Source organism: Pseudophryne corroboree, chromosome 2 (assembly GCF_028390025.1).
Source record: "Pseudophryne corroboree isolate aPseCor3 chromosome 2, aPseCor3.hap2, whole genome shotgun sequence".
In the NCBI taxonomy this organism is placed as follows: Eukaryota; Metazoa; Chordata; class Amphibia; order Anura; family Myobatrachidae; genus Pseudophryne; species Pseudophryne corroboree.
In genome coordinates, this window is record NC_086445.1 from 808,677,789 (window position 1) to 808,698,228 (window position 20,440).

Below are 20,440 nucleotides of genomic sequence, written 5' to 3' on the forward strand. Positions count from 1 at the left end.
GCAGCGTGGCGAGCGCAGAGAGCCCGCAAGGGGCTCATTTGCGCTCGCCCAGCTGTCTGTATGCCGGCGGTCGGAATCCCGGCGCTGGTATACTTGCTGCCGGGATCCTGGCCGCCGGCATACCATACTACACCCATCTATTCACCCGGTGACAGTGATCGGCAACTGCAAGTTTTCTTACCTGTGGGACACTCCGGGGCACGGGTGGGAAGGCACAGGCTGGCTGTTCTAGCAGGGCGCTGTTAAAAGGGCAGGGAGCATTTTCCTGTTTTCAAATTGGGCAGGGCGTGCTGAAACAGCCTAGCATTACTTACTCCTAACTGGATATGAGTAAAATGGTGTATAATATGTCATCCAGTGTTCGCAGATACTCGCTATAGCGCATTTTTTATGCGCTATAAGCATAAAGGGACTCTGCTTTAATAACAGGGGGTCCCACAGGACGCTCTGTGATGACCGCTGTGTGCCACAACTAATGGCAATCCTGCTGTCTCACCTTCCAATCGCTGTGGCGCACTGGTGATGCTGTGTCCGTGTGAGACCAGTCGCCCACCCAATCACTGTCATTCAGTCTGGACATACCATAGACAGGAAGGGTGGAGCATAGCACGGCTGGTGCCGCCTTCCCTACACGCAGCCGCTGCCGACATAGCAGAGCGAGGAGCGGCCCCGGCATAACACATCAGGAAATGAACTGGAAGTGAATGGTCGCGTGACAGGCACAGCCGCCTGGAGCTCAGGGCGGGAAGCGGGGGAGACTCTGAGCCGAGAGAGCTCTGTGCCGGCTATTGCCTTAACTCGCTGCTATTCCAGAGGTTCTAAAAAGCCTGAACACGAAGAACTCCCATTTGGGCATGGGTCCCCTGCCATTCCCAGCACCCTCAAGCCAGGTAACATTGGAGGGAGACCACCCAGGGATGGGTAGCATGTGAAGTGTGTGTGTGTGTGTGTGTGTGTGTGTGTGTGTGTGTGTGTGTGTGTGTGTGTGTGTCTGTATGTATGCATGGCTATACATACAGTATGTGTGTCTATGTTTCAGTACATATAAGTATGTGTGTTTATGTATTTGTCTGTATGCATATGTACATGTATATGTCTCATTGAACAGTTTATGCTGCCAGGCTTGTAGTAGGATTATTTTTGTTTCAAAATGGCAATCCTGTCCTTTTTCTTCCTTTTTTGTTTTTTTTTCTCTTATGTTAAGGAAAAGTTTTAATTTTATGCGTAAAATACTACTGAGGTCACCATCTGCTGACCGCCTTGGATTTACGTTTACATCATTAAATGTTAATTGTGAGTTTTCCACTGCACATTCTCCTTTCTTGTCCTGGTGCAATGTGTATAATGTGCTCTGCCTGACGCAAAGCGTATAACGTGCTTTACCTGGTGCAATGTGTATAACGTGCTCTGCTTGGTGCAAAGTGTATACCGTGCTTTACCTGGTGCCAAAGCCGGCCCTAGGCATAGGCAAACTAGGCAAATGCCTAGGGCATTTGGTATGCTTAGGGGCACCAGCAGCTTCTGCTGATTAAAATGATATGCGGCATGCCTATATTCTGTGTGTGACTGTGGCTGTATCTGCATATGAAATGCTACGTTGCAGTGTATTCCTGTAAATCACTGTAATGTAGCATTTCGTATGCAGATACAGCCGCAGTCGCACAGAGAATATAGGCATGCTGCATATCATTTTAATCAGCAGAAGCTGCTTGTGCATCCTAGCCACATAGTAATGCAAGTCATATGATGCATTTTCATAAACAAAAGGCGACCGACGTTAGCAGAGCTGCCAGCTGACTCATGCCAGGCATCTCCTGCAGAACTAGCGGCTCTGCCTGGTGCAATGTGTATACCGTGCTCTATCTGGTGCAATATGTATAACATGCTCTACCTGGCGTAGTGTGTATAGGAGGTTCTACCTGGTGCAATGTTTATAAGCATCACTACTGTGTGGTGTAATGCGAATTGGCACGATTATGTAAGAGGAGGAGCACCAGTTCAGACGCAAAATGTCTAGTTATAGCTCTGGTGCACAGTGTCCTATATGCTACACAGCCCAGCAGCATTGTCCCCCCCCCCCCCCCCCCCCAACACTTTTGTAGTGTCCAAATCATTAATAAGATTAATTAAGATTAATAAGAACCTTCATTCCAATTGGACTCAGAAAAGGACAGGTAGGACCCCAATTTTTAACAGTGAGGGGTCCCCGGGACCCACTTTTTTGGGGGCTCAGCGCGATCACTGGTCATCATTCAAGGGTTATTCTGTTTGGTAGAAGGTGATTTTTGTTTGAAGAAGTTAGTAAGAAAGGCACCAACAAGTCTCTGTGGCTTTGGGAAATTTTAGCCCTACTTGAAGTAGAGTGTCTCGTGGCCACATGCATGTTTACAGTGCAGACTGCAAACAATTGCTCACAACAACTTCATGCAATTTTTGTAGGGTGTGTACAGCTATGATTTAACTGTTTATTGCCAAACAAGTAAACTGTCCCAAAACACAATAAAATCAAATACATGTATTTGAAATTAGTTACAGATGTTCAAGAATCAGGCATTTTGTAACCTCCTAGTTGGGTGTCTAGTTTTAGAAAAATAGGCAAGCAGGGGTGTGACTCCAAATTGCCAGGACCCATAGGAACATTTTTAGAGGGATTTCTCCATTCACCAGGCTGGGCATAGTCTCAGAAGAGAAGATCGGGTGCCAGGGTATTGTACAGACTGGATCTCCAAGCACCCATTACATCTGGGTCCCATTGCCACCATCTGCCGTAGCTTTTGGTTCCACCACAACTGTCTACTGGCACTCATAGAAGGGGGTATCCTGATGAACAGAATGATGAAAGGAGAAGTACAGACTTGTTAAATTAAATGAGCTCAATGAGACTGATGAATGAAAGTAGATAGGTGAATGAAGAAATATAATGAGGATGAGAGAGAATATGGAAAAATATTAGTGGCCAGGTTATGCAGTAAGTAAGGGGAATACAATGGTAGGTGCCAACTGAAGGGGTATGGCAGATAGCGTTACAGTGCCCACCATATAATAGAGCATCACAGTAACCACCACCAGCATGGCAGTGACTGCCCCATAATGCAGATAATAAGGATACACTCCTCATACACACAATACTAATATACCCCCCTACACTTACAACTTTTATACCTGCCCCAACCACATACAGTATTAAAACACAACTGCCTGGGGGGGGGGACCCATTGTATAAATCTACCACCCCTAGATAACATTAAAACATTTTAACATTTCCACTGGCGCTTATCAGGGATTCAGTATATGCTGACCGGCGGTATACCGACAGCGGGATCCCGGCCACCAGTATGCCGGCAGCGTGGCAAGCGCTAGAAAGCCCCTTGCGGGCACGGTTGCTTGCTGCAGGTTACATTCTCCCTCTATGGGTGTCATGGACCTCCACAGAGGGGAGATTAGCCTGTGTCGCCGGGATTCCGTCGTTGGCATTTTACCGCTTGTCGGGATTCCGGTGTCTGTATTGTGATCGCTGGGATCCCATCTGGCTGTATGTTAACCACTTCCCCTTATCAGTCTTGGGCATGGACAGGAGAGGCTTGTAGCAGAATAGTCAGGGTAGAGGAGAAGAAAGGGCAGGTACTTGGGCATCTGTAGCTTAGGTGCAGGCAGCTGGTTCTTCAGAGTAGGATCCATTTCCCATTAATCACTTCACCAGTGGGGCTGTCTTCTCCTAGCTGCAACCCTGTGTTCTGACACAGCCAGAACATGCTGAGCAGCATCCCCAATGTTAAACAGGTTTGTCATGAACTAGTAGACATTAATTTGCATTGTGTTTTATGTAGTCATCATGATAATGCATTCTGTATTGTACAGAGGTAGTGGCGTGCGGTGAGGTCAGAGGCTGGGCAGGCACAAATGGTGGTGGCTCTCAGTGCCAGGAGCCAGTCTCACCCACCCAATTTACCTCTTATGGCCCTGCACTACATCCATTCAAACACAGGGAGAACATACATACAGATATAGCAAGGTCACAGCCATCACCTTAGTGTTGTGAGTAAACTGGTGCATGCTAACTTCTGGCTGAAGTGCCCCCTCACCTGCAGAAATGCAGCTGGCCTGGTGCAGCAGGTTACACCGGGCAATACAGTCATCAGTGATAGCAGCACCTGGGGAGGGAGAGCAGGAACATATGTACACTACTGTACGTTTCACTACTGTAGCCACACACAGAGTCCTGTCCCCGCACTCACTACAGATGCTTAGGAAGTGTCAAAATGAGCGACGTAGTTTACTTTATCGATTTAGTGTGCATGGTCCTTTTTAGAATCTTTACGGTAAGCATTTACCAGCACAATAATTGACATTTGGAAAAATATACATTTTAGGTCTTATAAATTCTAAATCCGTTCCTACTTGTTACTAAGAATAAGTATAAATGTAACTTATAATGAAAATTGCTGTGTTTTCCTGTGTAATGTTATGATGTGACTACTGGCTGATCCCGGTGTGCTCTGTTTAGGTGCGGTTGCAGTCTTCTTTGTGGGTTACATCAAAATGTCTTGGTCCACCTGGGGGGAGTTGCTACTGGCTCTGTTTTCTCTGGTTATTGCCATTTCCATATACATCATGGACATTATTGGAAACATTTGGGTTTGCTACGCCATGTATGTCCTCTTTAGAAGTATCTACATGATTCTTATCACAATAGCAACGTAAGTAATCCCTTTTGCTATATTTATTTGTTTTAATTAGGAGGTTTGCATAACACTAGTCATATACTACCAACTTTTTTTTTTTTTTTTTTTTATCCGAACAGGCAACTAAATGATCATGAAGTTTGACTTCATTCACTATTTTTATTTATTTTTATTAGATTTGCCCGATATTCAGTCTCTAGAGATCGTTTGTCACAAATCTCTTCTCTCAATACATTCATCAGAGTATTGTTTGACTAGTAAAAATGAAATAAAGGGCTGAACGGCAAGCTCCACCTCCTAGATGTTTAAATACATAAATAGTCAACTTGACACAAACACCTAAATGGTGTGAACGATATGGACTGTTTGGAGGCTGGTCGTATACAACCTGTTTGAACCCTAAATCAGTTGTGAATGACCTATTGTGGCGTTTAACTAACTGGCGCTTAATGGGGCAGATGTATTAACCTGGAAAAGGCATAAGGAAGTGAATAACCAGTGAAAAGTGCAAGGTGATAAACGCACCAGCCAATCGGCTCCAATATGTAAATTAATAGGAGCTGATTGGTTGGTGCGTTTATCAATGGTTTATAACTTCCTTATGCCGTCTCCAGGCTTAATACATCTGCCCCATTGTTTGCTACCACACGCTGCCTGTATATCATTTCAACTGATAAACACCACTGTGAAACCACCCTTAAAGAAAAAAAAACCTAAAAACAAATTGACATTACATTTTCTATATCTTAACAGGCATCTGTTGTCAACTTATGGTATAGGTAATTATTATGGGAGTTGTGGTAATAATGTCACATCAACCTGTCACTAGTAATTAGAGGTTCCTCTAACGCGTTTCATGCCCCATATTCATGAGGCACTGATAACTTTTTTTTAAAATTGATTCCTATAAATATTGGTTCATTATCTTATCAGTACTGTATCAGTGTTAGTAGTAAATGCTAACATTATGTTACAGAATGTAGAACTTTAATGAGGTATCCTGTACGGGATGTAGTTACATTGCCGGCAGCCGTGCGGTCATGATACAGATGCCGGAATCCCGACCACTGACAATGCTGCCAGCCGGAATCCCTGCTAACGGGGGCTATTCCTGCTTTTGGGTGTCCACTACACCTATAGGGGGAGATTCAAACGATTGGGAGTTTATTTTTTCCTATTTTATAGACCGGGAAAACAGACACCCAACCGACTTTTCAAACATTTGAATTCCACCCATAGAGTTGAGAATAGCCCCTTTGTGGTCACCACAGGTTCTTTCTTGTGCTCACCCCCCTGCCGGCATGCTAGCGATCGGTATGCTGACAGCCGGGATCCCGCCCGCCGACATCCCATAACCAACGCATCCTGTACATAAGACAGCCTGTCTTTTTCTGAACAGTGTATAAATACTAAAGTTACATTTGCCGTGTAAAATCCCATTTAATACAAATGTCATTAAAAGTACAATTAAATTTATGAAAAACAAAACTAAAATCTAATTAAAATCTATGACTAGACTTCTGCAGCCACACTACTATCCGTGTGAAGGATCAAGACACTCTGAGCCAATAAGAAGCTGCAGATGTTCATCATAATTACCAGGAGCACCCAGAAGATATATGCCTGCTGACAGGCATACTGTATATGCATCTTTGTTGTGATTTGGCTAATACCCCTTTTCCACTAGCTCCTTAAAACACAGGTAAATGCGCAGGTGCCCCTGCAAATTCCCGGATCAAGTGATCTAGTGATCAAGCTGTCAATTGATCAAGCTGTCTAGTGTGAACGGGAGCCGCGTCGAGGCGACACGGCTCCCGTTCACAGTCTATTGGAGGACGGTGCTGGGAGATCATGTGATCTCCCAGCGCCGCCCCTGCCGCGTCACTAGCCGCGTCACCAACCCGGCATATTGCCGGGTTGGTGAGCACTGTCTGAAAGGGGGCTGTAGCACGGGTCGCAGCTGTGTCAGGCGACACGGCTGCGACACGTGCTTCAGTGGAAAAGGGGTATAAGATTCCTGGCTGTGAACACAGTTGTGGTATAATATGTCAATGGTGAGTAGGTCGACAAGTTGAAAATGTTGACACATGGAAAGGTCGACATGAATTTCTTTTTTATGTCAAATTTTACCTTACACCCGTGGAACACCAATTGGTGTAGTGCGTCCGCGCGCCATGATTCGGCAAAGGTTACCGTTCCCAATTGTAGTCCATGTGGATGGTAAAGCATGAAAAATTTCAAAAAAATGTAAACAATAAAAAAAAAAAAACTCATGTTGACCATATGTTGTGTCGACCATTTGAACCTGTCACCCTTTCATCCGGATACTGTGAACACAGCCTTGCATACACTTGCACATCTCCTTTTCGACTATCTAAGCACAAGAAATCGTCAGTGCAAGATGCATACGAATCTGCTTGTGGATTGATGTGCAAGACTTTTTGAGCATGTGCATTATGAAAATGTTCTATGTAAAAAGTAACCCCCATTCTATGGGGGTATCCATTTAGCCACGGTTAATTACCGTGGCTAATTGTTTTGCCGGGGGCTATCCAATTAGCCCCGATAAGCCGTGACTCGTGGCGGCTTATCAGGGATTTTTTTTCTCACCTGCCTTAAGCAACAGCCCCGTTTTCATCCGAAAACGGGGCTGTTTCTCCCAAAAACACACAGATTTCACTAAACCTATGTGTTTTTGGGAGAGAATGTATTTTTTTTTTCCCTCTAACGTCCTAGGAGAACTGGGAAGTATTAGTACCGTGGGGTATAGATCGGGTCCATTGGAGCCTGGCACTTTAAGAAATCTTCAGTGTGTGCTGGCTCCTCCCCTCTATGCCCCTCCTGAAGACCCAGTATAGAAAAGTGTGCTCAAGGAGGTGGGTGCATTCTCTGGAGCTCCAAGGTGTTTTCTTCAGAAATTTGTTTTAGTTTGTTATTTTCAGGTAGCCTGGCTGGCACCAGTCTGCCTGTGTCGTGGGACTTAGGAGGGGGGGGGAAGCGAACCAATCTCTTATAGGGTTAATGGTCCAGATCCCTGCTGACAGGACAAAGCTCCTGAGGTGCTGTTTCGCATATCCCCAGGGTGTGCGCTCATGCAGACAGCATGCCGCCACCCCTAACAGATGCTGAAGGTGCGGTGAGGACAGACATCAGGGCCCCGGTTAGCGGCATAAGGGCGCGGCGGGCACTTGGCTGCGGTGCCCGCTGCGGACACCCACACTTTCGCTAGTACAGGAAGGGGTTTTAACCCTGTTTTCTGCAATTTGGACACAAATGCCAGTATAATACATGTGAGGGGACCGCGTGTCATTATGGGGGCGGGGGTTTCCCGGAGAGCGGGACCAGCGGTGAAGAGGTGCCATTTCCTACTGCTTTAGCCTACTGACTGCACGCAGGGAAGTGCTGCTCCTACACACACTGCGTATGCACCGCAATGCGCAGGCGTGTCGTACGGGTACAAAGTGGTTCGTTGCTGGGTGATGGATTTAACGAAGAAACCATTCGCACAGCCGATCGCAAGGAGATTGGCAGAAAGAAGGTGTTTATGGGAGTCAACTGATTGTTTTCTGGGAGTGTTTGGAAAAACTCAGGCGTGTCCAAGCGTTTGCAGGGCGGGTGTCTGACGTCAATTCCGGGACCGGACAGGCTGAAGTGATAGCAAGGGCTGAGTAAGTCCTGAGCTACTCAGAAACTGCAAAAAAGTTTTTGTCTCGCTCGGCTGCACACGCATTCGCACACTTGCAAAGCGAAAATACACTCCCCCCGTGGGCAGCGACTATGCGTTTGCACGGCTGCTAAAAGTAGCTAGCGAGCGATCAACTCGGAATGACCCGCTTTGTACGGTGGGAGCATTTCTAGTATCAGAAAATCGGTTACCTTCTCTAAAGCTCTGGTTTATGCTTTAGCTGTGAGGCATTGTGTGCTGGTCTCATCCCTCTCTATATCACTCAATGCAGGCTGTCTGGAGTTCTGTGTTCATATTATTGTGTTTTTCACTATTTCTGTATTATTTCACTTTGTGTGTGTGTGTGTGTGTGTGTGTGTGTGTGTGTGTGTGTGTGTGTGTTTATTAGCATGTCTGGTAAAAAGGTTGTGTCCACCTGCAACACAGTTTTCCCCTTCTCCAGGGGGATCTCTACTGAGTAATCAATGCTCTCTCCCTTCTCAGGGAAGCAGTATACAGGAACCAGAGTGCTTAGAATCATTTTAAAGGAATTATATCTAATATTAATTCTGAACTGGCTACTGCCAGTCAGGAAAGACAAATGCTAAAGAAATCTGTGGATTTTTTTTTTAGTCAATTATGCTGACCACAGACCGGCTTCACAGCCCCCTTGCTGGTCTCGCATAAACGCACACTCCCACATGTACTCCAATCTGACTCTGAAAATTACTTCCCAGATTTGGAAGGTGAAGTGGAAGTAGAGGCTGATACTCTGTCTAAGGGTGAGGAAGCCCTAATATATTATAGAAGTTCTCAATATACCAGATAAATAGACAGAACCCGAGGAAGAGTTGGTTTTTAATGTGAAACCAAAATCTACTGCCACATTCCCTGTCTCTAAGGAATTAAATACACTTTCTCTAACGTCCTAGTGGATGCTGGGGACTCCGTAAGGACCATGGGGAATAGACGGGCTCCGCAGGAGACTGGGCACTCTAAAGAAAGATTTAGTACTATCTGGTGTGCACTGGCTCCTCCCTCTATGCCCCTCCTCCAGACCTCAGTTAGAATCTGTGCCCGGACAGAGCTGGGTGCTTTTAGTGAGCTCTCCTGAGCTTGATAATAAGAAAGTTTCTCTGACGTCCTAGTGGATGCTGGGAACTCCGTAAGGACCATGGGGAATAGACAGGCTCCGCAGGAGACTGGGCACTCTAAAAGAAAGATTAGGTACTATCTGGTGTGCACTGGCTCCTCCCTCTATGCCCCTCCTCCAGACCTCAGTTAGATTTCTGTGCCCGGCCGAGCTGGATGCACACTAGGGGCTCTCCTGAGCTCCTAGAAAGAAAGTATATGTTAGGTTTTTTATTTTACAGTGAGACCTGCTGGCAACAGGCTCACTGCAACGAAGGACTAAGGGGAGAAGAAGCGAACCTACCTGCTTGCAGCTAGCTTGGGCTTCTTAGGCTACTGGACACCATTAGCTCCAGAGGGATCGACCGCAGGACCCGTCCTTGGTGTTCGTTCCCGGAGCCGCGCCGCCGTCCCCCTTACAGAGCCAGAAGCATGAAGATGGTCCGGAAAATCGGCGGCAGAAGACTTCAGTCTTCACCAAGGTAGCGCACAGCACTGCAGCTGTGCGCCATTGCTCCTCATACACACTTCACACTCCGGTCACTGAGGGTGCAGGGCGCTGGGGGGGCGCGCCCTGAGCAGCAATAAAAACACCTTGGCTGGCAAAATAATCACAATATATAGCCCCAGAGGCTATATATGTGATAATTACCCCTGCCAGAATCCATAAAAAAAGCGGGAGAAAAGTCCGCGAAAAAGGGGCGGAGCTATCTCCCTCGGCACACTGGCGCCATTTTCTCTTCACAGTGTAGCTGGAAGACAGCTCCCCAGGCTCTCCCCTGTAGTTTTCAGGCTCAAAGGGTTAAAAAGAGGGGGGGCACTAAATTTAGGCGCAATATTGTTTATACAAGCAGCTATTGGGGAAAATTCACTCAGTGATAGTGTTTATCCCTACATTATATAGCGCTCTGGTGTGTGCTGGCATAATCACTCTGTCTCCCCAAAGGGCTGTGTGGGGTCCTGTCCTCAGTCAGAGCATTCCCTGTGTGTGTGCGGTGTGTCGGTACGGCTGTGTCGACATGTTTGATGAGGAGGCTTATGTGGAGGCGGAGCAGATGCCGATAAATGGGATGTCGCCCCCTGTGGGCCGACACCAGAGTGGATGGATAGGTGGAAGGTATTAACAGACAGTGTCAACTCCTTACATAAAAGGCTGGATGACGTAACAGCTATGGGACAGCCGGCTTCTCAGCCCGCGCCTGCCCAGGCGTCTCAAAGGCCATCAGGGGCTTAAAAAACGCCCGCTCCCTCAGATGGCAGACACAGATGTCGACACGGAGTCTGACTCCAGTGTCGACGAGGTTGAGACATATACACAATCCACTAGGAACATCCGTTACATGATCCCGGCAATAAAAAATGTGTTACACATTTCTGACATTGACCCAAGTACCACTAAAAAAGGGTTTTATGTTTGGGGAGAAAAAGCAGGCAGTGTTTTGTTCCCCCATCAAATGAGTGAATGAAGTGTGAAAAAGCGTGGGTTCCCCCGATAAGAAACTGGTAATTTCTAAAAAGTTACTGATGGCGTACCTTTTCCCGCCAGAGGATAAGTTACGCTGGGAGATATCCCCTAGGGTGGATAAGGCGCTCACACGTTTGTCAAAAAAGGTGGCACTGCCGTCTTAGGATACGGCCACTTTGAAGGTACCTGCTGATAAAAAGCAGGAGGCTATCCTGAAGTCTGTATTTACACACTCAGGTACTAGACTGAGACCTGCAGATAGTGCTGCTGCAGCGTGGTCTGTAACCCTGTCAAACAGGGATACTATTTTGTGAACATAAGACGTCGTCTTATATATGAGGGATGCACAAAGGGATATTTTGCCGGCTGGCATCCAGAATTAATGCAATGTCCATTCTGTCAGGAGGGTATTAGAGACCCGACACTGGACAGGTGATGCTGACTTTAAAAGGCACATAGAGCCTTATAAGGGTGAGGAATTGTTTGGGGATGGTCTCTGGGACCTCGTATCCACAGCAACAGCTGGGAAGAAAATTTTTTACCTCAGGTTTGCTCACAGCCTAAGAAAGCACTGTATTATCAGGTACAGTCCTTTCGGCTTCAGAAAAGCAAGCGGGTCAAAGGCGCTTCCTTTCTGCACAGAGACGAGGGAAGAGGGAAAAAGCTGCACCAGTCAGCCAGTTCCCAGAATCAAAATTCTTTACCCGCTTCCTCTGAGTCCACCGCATGACGCGGGGGCTCCACAGGCGTAGCCAGGTACGGTGGGGGGCCGCCTCAAAAATTTCAGCGATCAGTGGGCTCGCTCACAGGTGGATCCCTGGATCCTTCAAGTAGTATCTCAGGGGTACAGGCTGGAATTCGAGGCGTCTCCCCCCCCCCCCCCCCCCCCCCCCCGCCGTTTTCCTCAAATCTGCCTTGCCGACAACTCCCTCAGGCAGGGAGGCTGTGCTAGAGGCAATTCACAAGCTGTATTCCCAGCAGGTGATAGTCAAGGTGCCCCTACTTCAACAAGGACGGGGTTACTATTCCACACTGTTTGTGGTACCGAAACCGGACGGTTCGGTGAGACCCATTTTAAATTTGAAGTCCTTGAACACATACATAAAAAAAATTCAAGTTCAAGATGGAATCGCTCAGGGCGGTTATTGCAAGCCTGGAGGAGGGGGATTACATGGTATCCCTGGACATCAAGGATGCTTACCTACATGTCCCCATTTACCATCCTCACCAGGAGTACCTCAGATTTGTGGTACAGGATTGCCATTACCAATTCCAAACACTGCCGTTTGGACTGTCCACGGCACCGAGGGTCTTTACCAAGGTAATGGCAGAAATGATGATACTCCTTCGAAAAAAGGGACTTTTTAATTATCCCGTACTTGGACGAACTCCTTATAAAGGTGAGGTCCATGGAGCAGTTGTTGGTCGGAGTAGCACTATCTCGGGAAGTGCTACAACAGCACGGATGGATTCTATACATTCCAAAGTCACAGCTGGTTCCTACCACACGCCTGCTGTTCCTGGGGATGGTTCTGGACACAGAACAGAAAAAAGTTTCTCCCGCAGGAGAAAGCCAAGGAGCTGTCATCTCTAGTCAGAGACCTCCTGAAACCAAAACGGGTATCGGTGCATCACTGCACACGAGTCCTGGGAAAAATGGTAGCTTCTTACGAAGCAAAATTCCATTCGGCAGGTTCCATGCAAGAACCTTTCAGTGGGACCTCTTGGACAAGTGGTCGGAATCGCATCTTCAGATGCATCGGCTGATAACCCTGTCTCCAAGGACCAGGGTATCTCTACTGTGGTGGCTGCAGAGTGCTCATCTTCAAGAGGGCCGCAGATTCGGCATACAGGACTGGGTCAGGGTAACCACGGATGCCAGCCTTCGAGGCTGGGGGGCAGTCACACAGGGAAGAAATTTCCAAGGACTTTGGTCAAGTCAGGAGTCGTCCCTACACATAAATATTCTGGAACTGAGGGCCATTTACAATGCCCTAAGTCTGGCAAGGCCTCTGCTTCAATACCAGCCGGTACTGATCCAATCAGACAACATCACGGCAGTCGCCCATGTAAACCGGCAGGGCGGCACAAGAAGCAGGATGGCGATGGCAGAAGCCACAAGGATTCTCCGATGGGCGGAAAATCACGTCTTAGCACTGTCAGCAGTGTTCATTCCGGGAGTGGACAACTGGGAAGCAGACTTCCTCAGCAGACACGACCGACACCCGGGAGAGTGGGGACTTCATCCAGAAGTCTTCCAACTGTTGGTAAACCGTTGGGAAAGGCCACAGGTGGACATGATGGCGTCCCGCCTAAACCAAAAACTAGATATTGCGCCAGGTCAAGGGACCCTCAGGCAATAGCTGTGGACGCTCTAGTGACACCGTGGGTGTACCAGTCGGTTTATGTATTCCCTCCTCTGCCTCTCATACCAAAGGTACTGAGAATAATAAGAAAACGAGGAGTAAGAACGATACTCGTGGTTCCGGATGGGCCAAGAAGAGCTTGGTACCCAGAACTTCAAGAAATAATATCAGAGGACCCATGGCCTCTACCGCTCAGACAGGATCTGCTACAGCAGGGGCCCTGTCTGTTCCAAGACTTACCGCGGCTGCGTTGGACGGCATGGCGGTTGAATTCCGGATCCTAAAGCAAAAGGGCATTCCGGAGGAAGTCATTCCTACGCTGATAAAAGCCAGGAAAGAAGTAACCGCAAACCATTATCACCGTATTTGGCGAAAATATGTTGCGTGGTGTGAGGCCAGGAAGGCCCCAACAGAGGAATTTCAGCTGGGTCGTTTTCTGCACTTCCTACAGTCAGGAGTGACTATGGGCCTAAATTTGGGTTCCATTAAGGTCCAGATTTCGGCTCTTTCGATTTTCTTCCAGAAAGAACTGGCTTCACTGCCTGGAGTTCAGACATTTGTAAAGGGAGTGCTACATATTCAGCCCCTTTTTTGTGCCTTCTGTGGCACCTTGGGATCTCAACGTGGTGTTGAGTTTCTTCAAATCACATTGGTTTGAGCCACTTAAAACTGTGGATTTGAAATATCTCACGTGGAAAGTGGTCATGTTATTGGCCTTGGCTTCGGCCAGGCGTGTGTCAGAATTGGCGGCTTTGTCATGTAAAAGCCCTTATCTGATTTTCCATATGGATAGGGCAGAATTGAGGACTCGTCCGCAGTTTCTCCCTAAGGTGGTATCAGCTTTTCACTTGAACCAACCTATTGTAGTGCCTGCGGCTACTAGGGTCTTGGAAGATTCCAAGTTACTGGACGTAGTCAGGGCCTTAAAAATTTATATTTCGAGGACGGCTGGAGTCAGGAAAACTGACTCGTTTTTTTTATCCTGTAGGCACCCAACAAAATAGGTGCTCCTGCTTCTAAGCAGACTATTGCTCGCTGAATTTGTAGCACAATTCAGCTGGAGCATTCTGCGGCTGGATTGCCGCATCCTAAATCGGTAACAGCCCATTCCACGAGGAAAGTGGGCTCATCTTGGGCGGCTGCCCGAGGGGTCTCGGCTTTACAACTTTGCCGAGCTGCAACTTGGTCAGGGGCAAACACGTTTGCTAAATTCTACAAATTTGATACCCTGGCTGAGGAGGACCTTGAGTTCTCTCATTCGGTGCTGCAGAGTCATCCGCACTCTCCCGCCCGTTTGGGAGCTTTGGTATAATCCCCATGGTCCTTACGGAGTTCCCAGCATCCACTAGGACGTCAGAGAAAATAAGATTTTACTCACCGGTAAATCTATTTCTCGTAGTCCGTAGTGGATGCTGGGCGCCCATTCCAAGTGCGGATTGTCTGCAATACTTGTATATAGTTATTGCCTAACTAAAGGGTTATTGTTGAGCCATCTGTTGAGAGGCTCAGTTATATTTCATACTGTTAACTGGGTATAGTATCACGAGTTATACGGTGTGATTGGTGTGGCTGGTATGAGTCTTACCCGGGATTCAAAATCCTTCCTTATTGGGTCAGCTCTTCCGGGCACAGTATCCTAACGGAGGTCTGGAGGAGGGGCATAGAGGGAGGAGCCAGTGCACACCAGATAGTACCTAATCTTTCTTTTAGAGTGCCCAGTCTCCTGCGGAGCCCGTCTATTCCCCATGGTCCTTACGGAGTTCCCAGCATCCACTACGGACTACGAGAAATAGATTTACCGGTGAGTAAAATCTTATTATTTTAGTTTAGGTTTTTTATTTTCAGAGAGCTTCTGCTGGCAACAGACTCTCTGCTACGTGGGACTGAGGGGAGAGAACCAAACCTACTAACTGCGGCTAGGTTGCGCTTCTTAGGCTACTGGACACCATTAGCTCCAGAGGGATCGAACACAGGACCTGACCTTGTCGTCCGTTCCCGGAGCCGCGCCGCCGTCCCCTTCGCAGAGCCAGAAGACAGAAGCCGGCAGAAGCGGAGAAGACATCGAAATCGGCGGCAGAAACTCCTGTCTTCACATGAGGTAGCGCACAGCACTGCAGCTGTGCGCCATTGCGCCCACACTAACCCACACACTCCGGTCACTGTAGGGTGCAGGGCGCAGGGGGGGCGCCCTGGGCAGCAATTGATACCTCCTGGCGAAAGCTGCATATATACAGTTGGACACTGTTATATGCATGAGCCCCCGCCATTAATTTTACACAAAATCGCGGGACAGAAGCCCACCGCTGAGTGGGCGGGGCCTTCTTCGTCAGCACTCACCAGCGCCATTTTCCTTCCACAGCTCCGCTGAGAAGAAGCTCCCCAGGCTCTCCCCTACAGAATCACGGTAGAAGGGTAACAAAGAGAGGGGGGGCACATAAATTTAGGCGCATTAATCATAATACAGCAGCTACTGGGTAAACACTAAGTTACTGTGTGATTCCTGGGTCATATAGCGCTGGGGTGTGTGCTGGCATGCTCTCTCTCTGTCTCTCCAAACGGCCTTGTGGGAGGGGGTCCTGTCCTCATTTAGAGCTTCCCCTGTGTGTGTGGTGTGTCGGTACGCTTGTGTCGACATGTTTGACGAAGAGGGCTATGTGGAGGCAGAGCAAGTGCAGTTGAATGACGTGTCGCCGCCGACGGTGCCGACACCTGATTGGATGGATATGTGGAAGGTGTTAAATGATAATGTAAACTCCTTACATAAAAGGTTGGATAAAGCTGAATACCTTGGGCCAGTCAGGGTCTCAACCCATGCCTGATCCTACAGCGCAGAGGCCCTCAGGGTCTCAAAAGCGCCCACTATCCAAAATGGTTGACACAGATGTCGACACGGACTCTGACTCCAGTGTCGACGTCGATTATGCAAAATTGCAACCGAAAATGACAAAAGCTATCCGCTACATGATTATAGCGATGAAGGATGTTTTACACATATCAGAGGTAAACCCTGTCCCTGACAAGAGGGTTTTTATTTATTTATTTATATATATATATATATATATATATATATATATATATATATATATATATATATATATATATATATATAATGTATATATAAGCAAGAGGTGACTTTTTCCCTCTTCACATGAGTTAAATGAGTTATGTAAAAGAGCGTGGGATTCCCCTGATAAGAAAGTCCTGATTTCCTAAAGGTTACTTATGGCGTACCCTTTCCCGCCAGAGGACAGGGTGCGCTGGGAATCCTCCCCTAGGGTAGATAAAGCTCTCACACGCTTATCTAAGAAGGTGGCCCTGCCGTCACAGGATACGGCCGCCCTAAAGGATCCTGCAGATAGAAAGCAGGAAAGTATCCTGAAATCTGTTTATACACATTCAGGGACTCTACTGAGGCCGGCAATTGCGTCGGCGTGGATGTGTAGTGCTGTAGCAGCGTGGACAGATAATCTGTCTGAGGAAATGGATACCTTGGACAGGGATACCATTATGCTGACCCTGGGGCATATAAAAGACACTGTCCTATATATGAGGGATGCCCAGAGGGACATTTGCCTACTGGGCTCTAGAATTAGTGCATTGTCAATTTCTGCCAGGAGGGTCCTGTGGACTCGGCAGTGGACAGGTGATGCCGACTCCAAAAAACACATGGAGGTGTTACCTTACAAGGGTGAGGAATTGTTTGGGGACGGTCTCTCGGACCTGGTTTCCACAGCTACTGCTGGGAAGTCAAACTTTTTGCCATATATTCCCTCACAACCTAAGAACGCACCGTATTACCAAATGTAGTCCTTTCGCGCACAAAGAAGCAAGAAGGTCAGAGGTGCTTCCTTTCTTGCTAGAGGCAGGGGTAGAGGAAAAAAGCTGCACCTTACAGCTAGTTCCCAGGAACAGAAGTCCTCCCCGGCTTCCACTAAATCCACCGCATGACGCTGGGGCTCAACGGGTGGAGCCAGGAGCGGTGGGGGCGCGTCTCCGACATTTTAGCCACCAGTGGGTTCGCTCACGGGTGGATCCCTGGGCTATACAGATTGTGTCTCGGGGATACAAGCTGGAATTCGAGGTGATGCCCCCTCAACGTTACCTAAAATCGGCCCTGCCAGCTTCCCCCATAGAAAGGGAAGTAGTGGTAGCGGCGATTCACAAGCTATTTCTCCAGCAGGTGGTGGTGAAGGTTCCCCTTCTTCAACAGGGAAAGGGATACTATTCCACAATGTTTGTGGTACCGAAACCAGACGGTTCGGTCAGACCTATATTAAATTTAAAGTCCCTGAACATTTATCTGAAAAGATTCAAGTTCAAAATGGAATCGCTCAGAGCGGTCATTGCAAGCCTGGAAGAGGGGGATTTTATGGTGTCTCTGGACATCAAGGATGCTTACTTGCATGTCACCATTTATCCGCCTCATCAGGAGTACCTCAGATTTGTGGTACAGGACTGTCATTACCAATTCCAGACGTTGCCGTTTGGGCTCTCCACGGCACCGAGAATATTTACCAAGGTAATGGCAGAAATGATGGTGATCCCGAGAAAGCAAGGAGTCACAGTTATCCCATACTTGGACGATCTCCTCATAAAGGCGAGGTCCAGGGAGCAGTTGCAGATCAGCGTAGCGCACTCTCAGGAAGTGTTGAAACAGCATGGCTGGATTCTGAATATCCCAAAGTCGCAGCTGATTCCTACGACGTGTCTGCCCTTTCTGGGCATGATTCTGGACACAGACCAGAAGAAGGTGTTTCTCCCGGCGGAGAAGGCTCAAGAGCTCGTGAATCTAGTCAGAGACCTCTTAAAACCGAAACAGGTGTCGGTGCATCGCTGCACGCGAGTCCTGGGAAAGATGGTGGCATCGTACGAAGCCATTCCCTTCGGCAGGTTCCATGCGAGGATCTTTCAATGGGATCTGTTGGACAAATGGTCCGGATCGCATCTTCAGATGCATCGGCTGATCACCCTGTCCCCCAGGGCCAGGGTGTCTCTTCTGTGGTGGCTACAGAGTGCTCACCTTCTCGAGGGCCGCAGGTTCGGCATTCAGGACTGGGTCCTGGTGACCACGGATGTGAGCCTCCGAGGGTGGGGGGCAGTCACTCAGGGTAGAAACTTCCAAGGGTTGTGGTCAAGTCAGGAGGCTTGTCTGCACATAAATATCCTGGAACTAAGGGCCATATACAACGCCCTGAGTCAAGCGGAGCCTCTGCTTCGAAATTAACCAGTGCTGATTCAGTCAGACAACATCACTGCAGTGGCCCATGTAAACCGCCAGGGCGGCACAAGAAGCAGGGTGGCAATGGCAGAAGCCACCAGGATTCTTCGTTGGGCGGAGAATCACGTGTTAGCACTGTCAGCAGTGTTCATTCCGGGAGTGGACAACTGGGAAGCAGACTTCCTCAGCAGGCACGACCTCCACCCGGGAGAGTGGGGACTTCATCAAGAAGTCTTCACGCAGATTGCAAATCGATGGGAACTGCCACAGGTGGACATGATGGCGTCCCGTCTCAACAGAAAGCTAAAAAGGTATTGCGCCAGGTTAAGGGACCCTCAGGCGATAGCTGTGGACGCACTAGTAACACCGTGGGTGTTCCAGTCGGTCTATGTGTTTCCTCCTCTTCCTCTCATTCACAAGGTGCTGAGAATCGTAAGAAAAAGAGGAGTGAGACACAATACTCATTGTTCCGGATTGGCCAAGAAGGACTTGGTACCCGGAACTGCAAGACATGCTCACAGAGGACCCATGGCCTCTGCCTCTCAGACAGGACCTGTTGCTACAGGGGCCCTGCCTGTTCCAAGACTTACCGCGGCTGCGTTTGACGGCATGGCGGTTGAACGCCGGATCCTAGCGGAAAAAGGCATTCCGGAGGAAGTTATTCCTACGCTCATAAAGGCTAGGAAGGACGTGACAGCAAAACATTATCACCGCATATGGCGAAAATATGTTGCTTGGTGTGAGGCCAGGAAGGCCCCTACAGAGGAATTCCAACTGGGCAGATTTCTGCACTTTCTACAGTCTGGAGTGACTATGGGCTTGAAGTTGGGATCCATAAAGGTCCAGATTTCGGCCCTATCCATTTTCTTTCAAAAGGAACTGGCTTCACTTCCTGAAGTTCAGACATTTGTTAAGGGAGTGCTGCATATTCAGCCCCCTTTTGTGCCACCAGTGGCACCTTGGGATCTCAACGTGGTGTTGGGTTTCCTGAAATCCCCCTGGTTTGAGCCACTTAAGACCGTGGAGCTGAAGTATCTCACGTGGAAAGTGGTCATGCTATTTGCCTTAGCTTCGGCTAGGCGTGTGTCAGAATTGGCGGTTTTGTCGTGTAAAAGCCCCTATCTGGTTTTCCATGTGGACAGGGCAGAATTACGAACTCGTCCCCAATTTCTGCCAAAGGTGGTGTCATCTTTTCATTTGAACCAACCTATTGTAGTGCCTGCGGCTACTCGTGACTTGGAGGATTCCAGGTTACTAGATGTAGTCAGGGCTTTGAAGATTTATGTAGCCAGAACGGCTGGAGTCAGGAAAACTGACTCGCTGTTTATCCTGTATGCCCCCAACAAGTTGGGTGCTCCTGCTTCAAAGCAAACCGTTGCCCGCTGGATCTGTAACACGATTCAGCAGGCTCATTCTGCGGCTGGATTGCCGCATCCAAAATCAGTGAAAGCCCATTCCACAAGGAAGGTGGGCTCTTCTTGGGCGGCTGCCCGAGGGGTCTCGGCATTACAGCTTTGCCGAGCTGCTACTTGGTCGGGTTCAAACACATTTGCAAAATTCTACAAGTTTGATACCCTGGCTGAGGAGGACCTTGAGTTTGCCCATTCGGTGCTGCAGAGTCATCCGCACTCTCCCGCCCGTTTGGGAGCTTTGGTATAATCCCCATGGTCCTTACGGAGTCCCCAGCATCCACTAGGACATTAGAGAAAATAAGATTTTACTCACCGGTAAATCTATTTCTCGTAGTCTGTAGTGGATGCTGGGCGCCCGTCCCTAGGCCCTCATTCCGAGTTGATCGGTCGCAAGGCGAATTTAGCAGAGTTACACTCCCAGTAGGCGTAGGCTTAGCGTGTGTATCTTAGCTTCTTAAAATTGCGACCGATGTAATCGCAATATTGCGATTACAAACTAATG

At 48.2% G+C, this 20,440-nt stretch overlaps 1 protein-coding gene across 1 annotated transcript in view; it reads left to right on the forward strand.

The window, feature by feature from the left end:
- Positions 1–20,440, forward strand: part of SLC19A2 (solute carrier family 19 member 2) — a 35,437-nt gene that overhangs the window by 6,467 nt on the left and 8,530 nt on the right. The window contains exon 4 of the mRNA XM_063955645.1: positions 4,505–4,697. Within this exon, the coding sequence (XP_063811715.1) occupies positions 4,505–4,697 (193 nt within the window). The remainder of the gene's footprint in view (positions 1–4,504; positions 4,698–20,440) is intronic.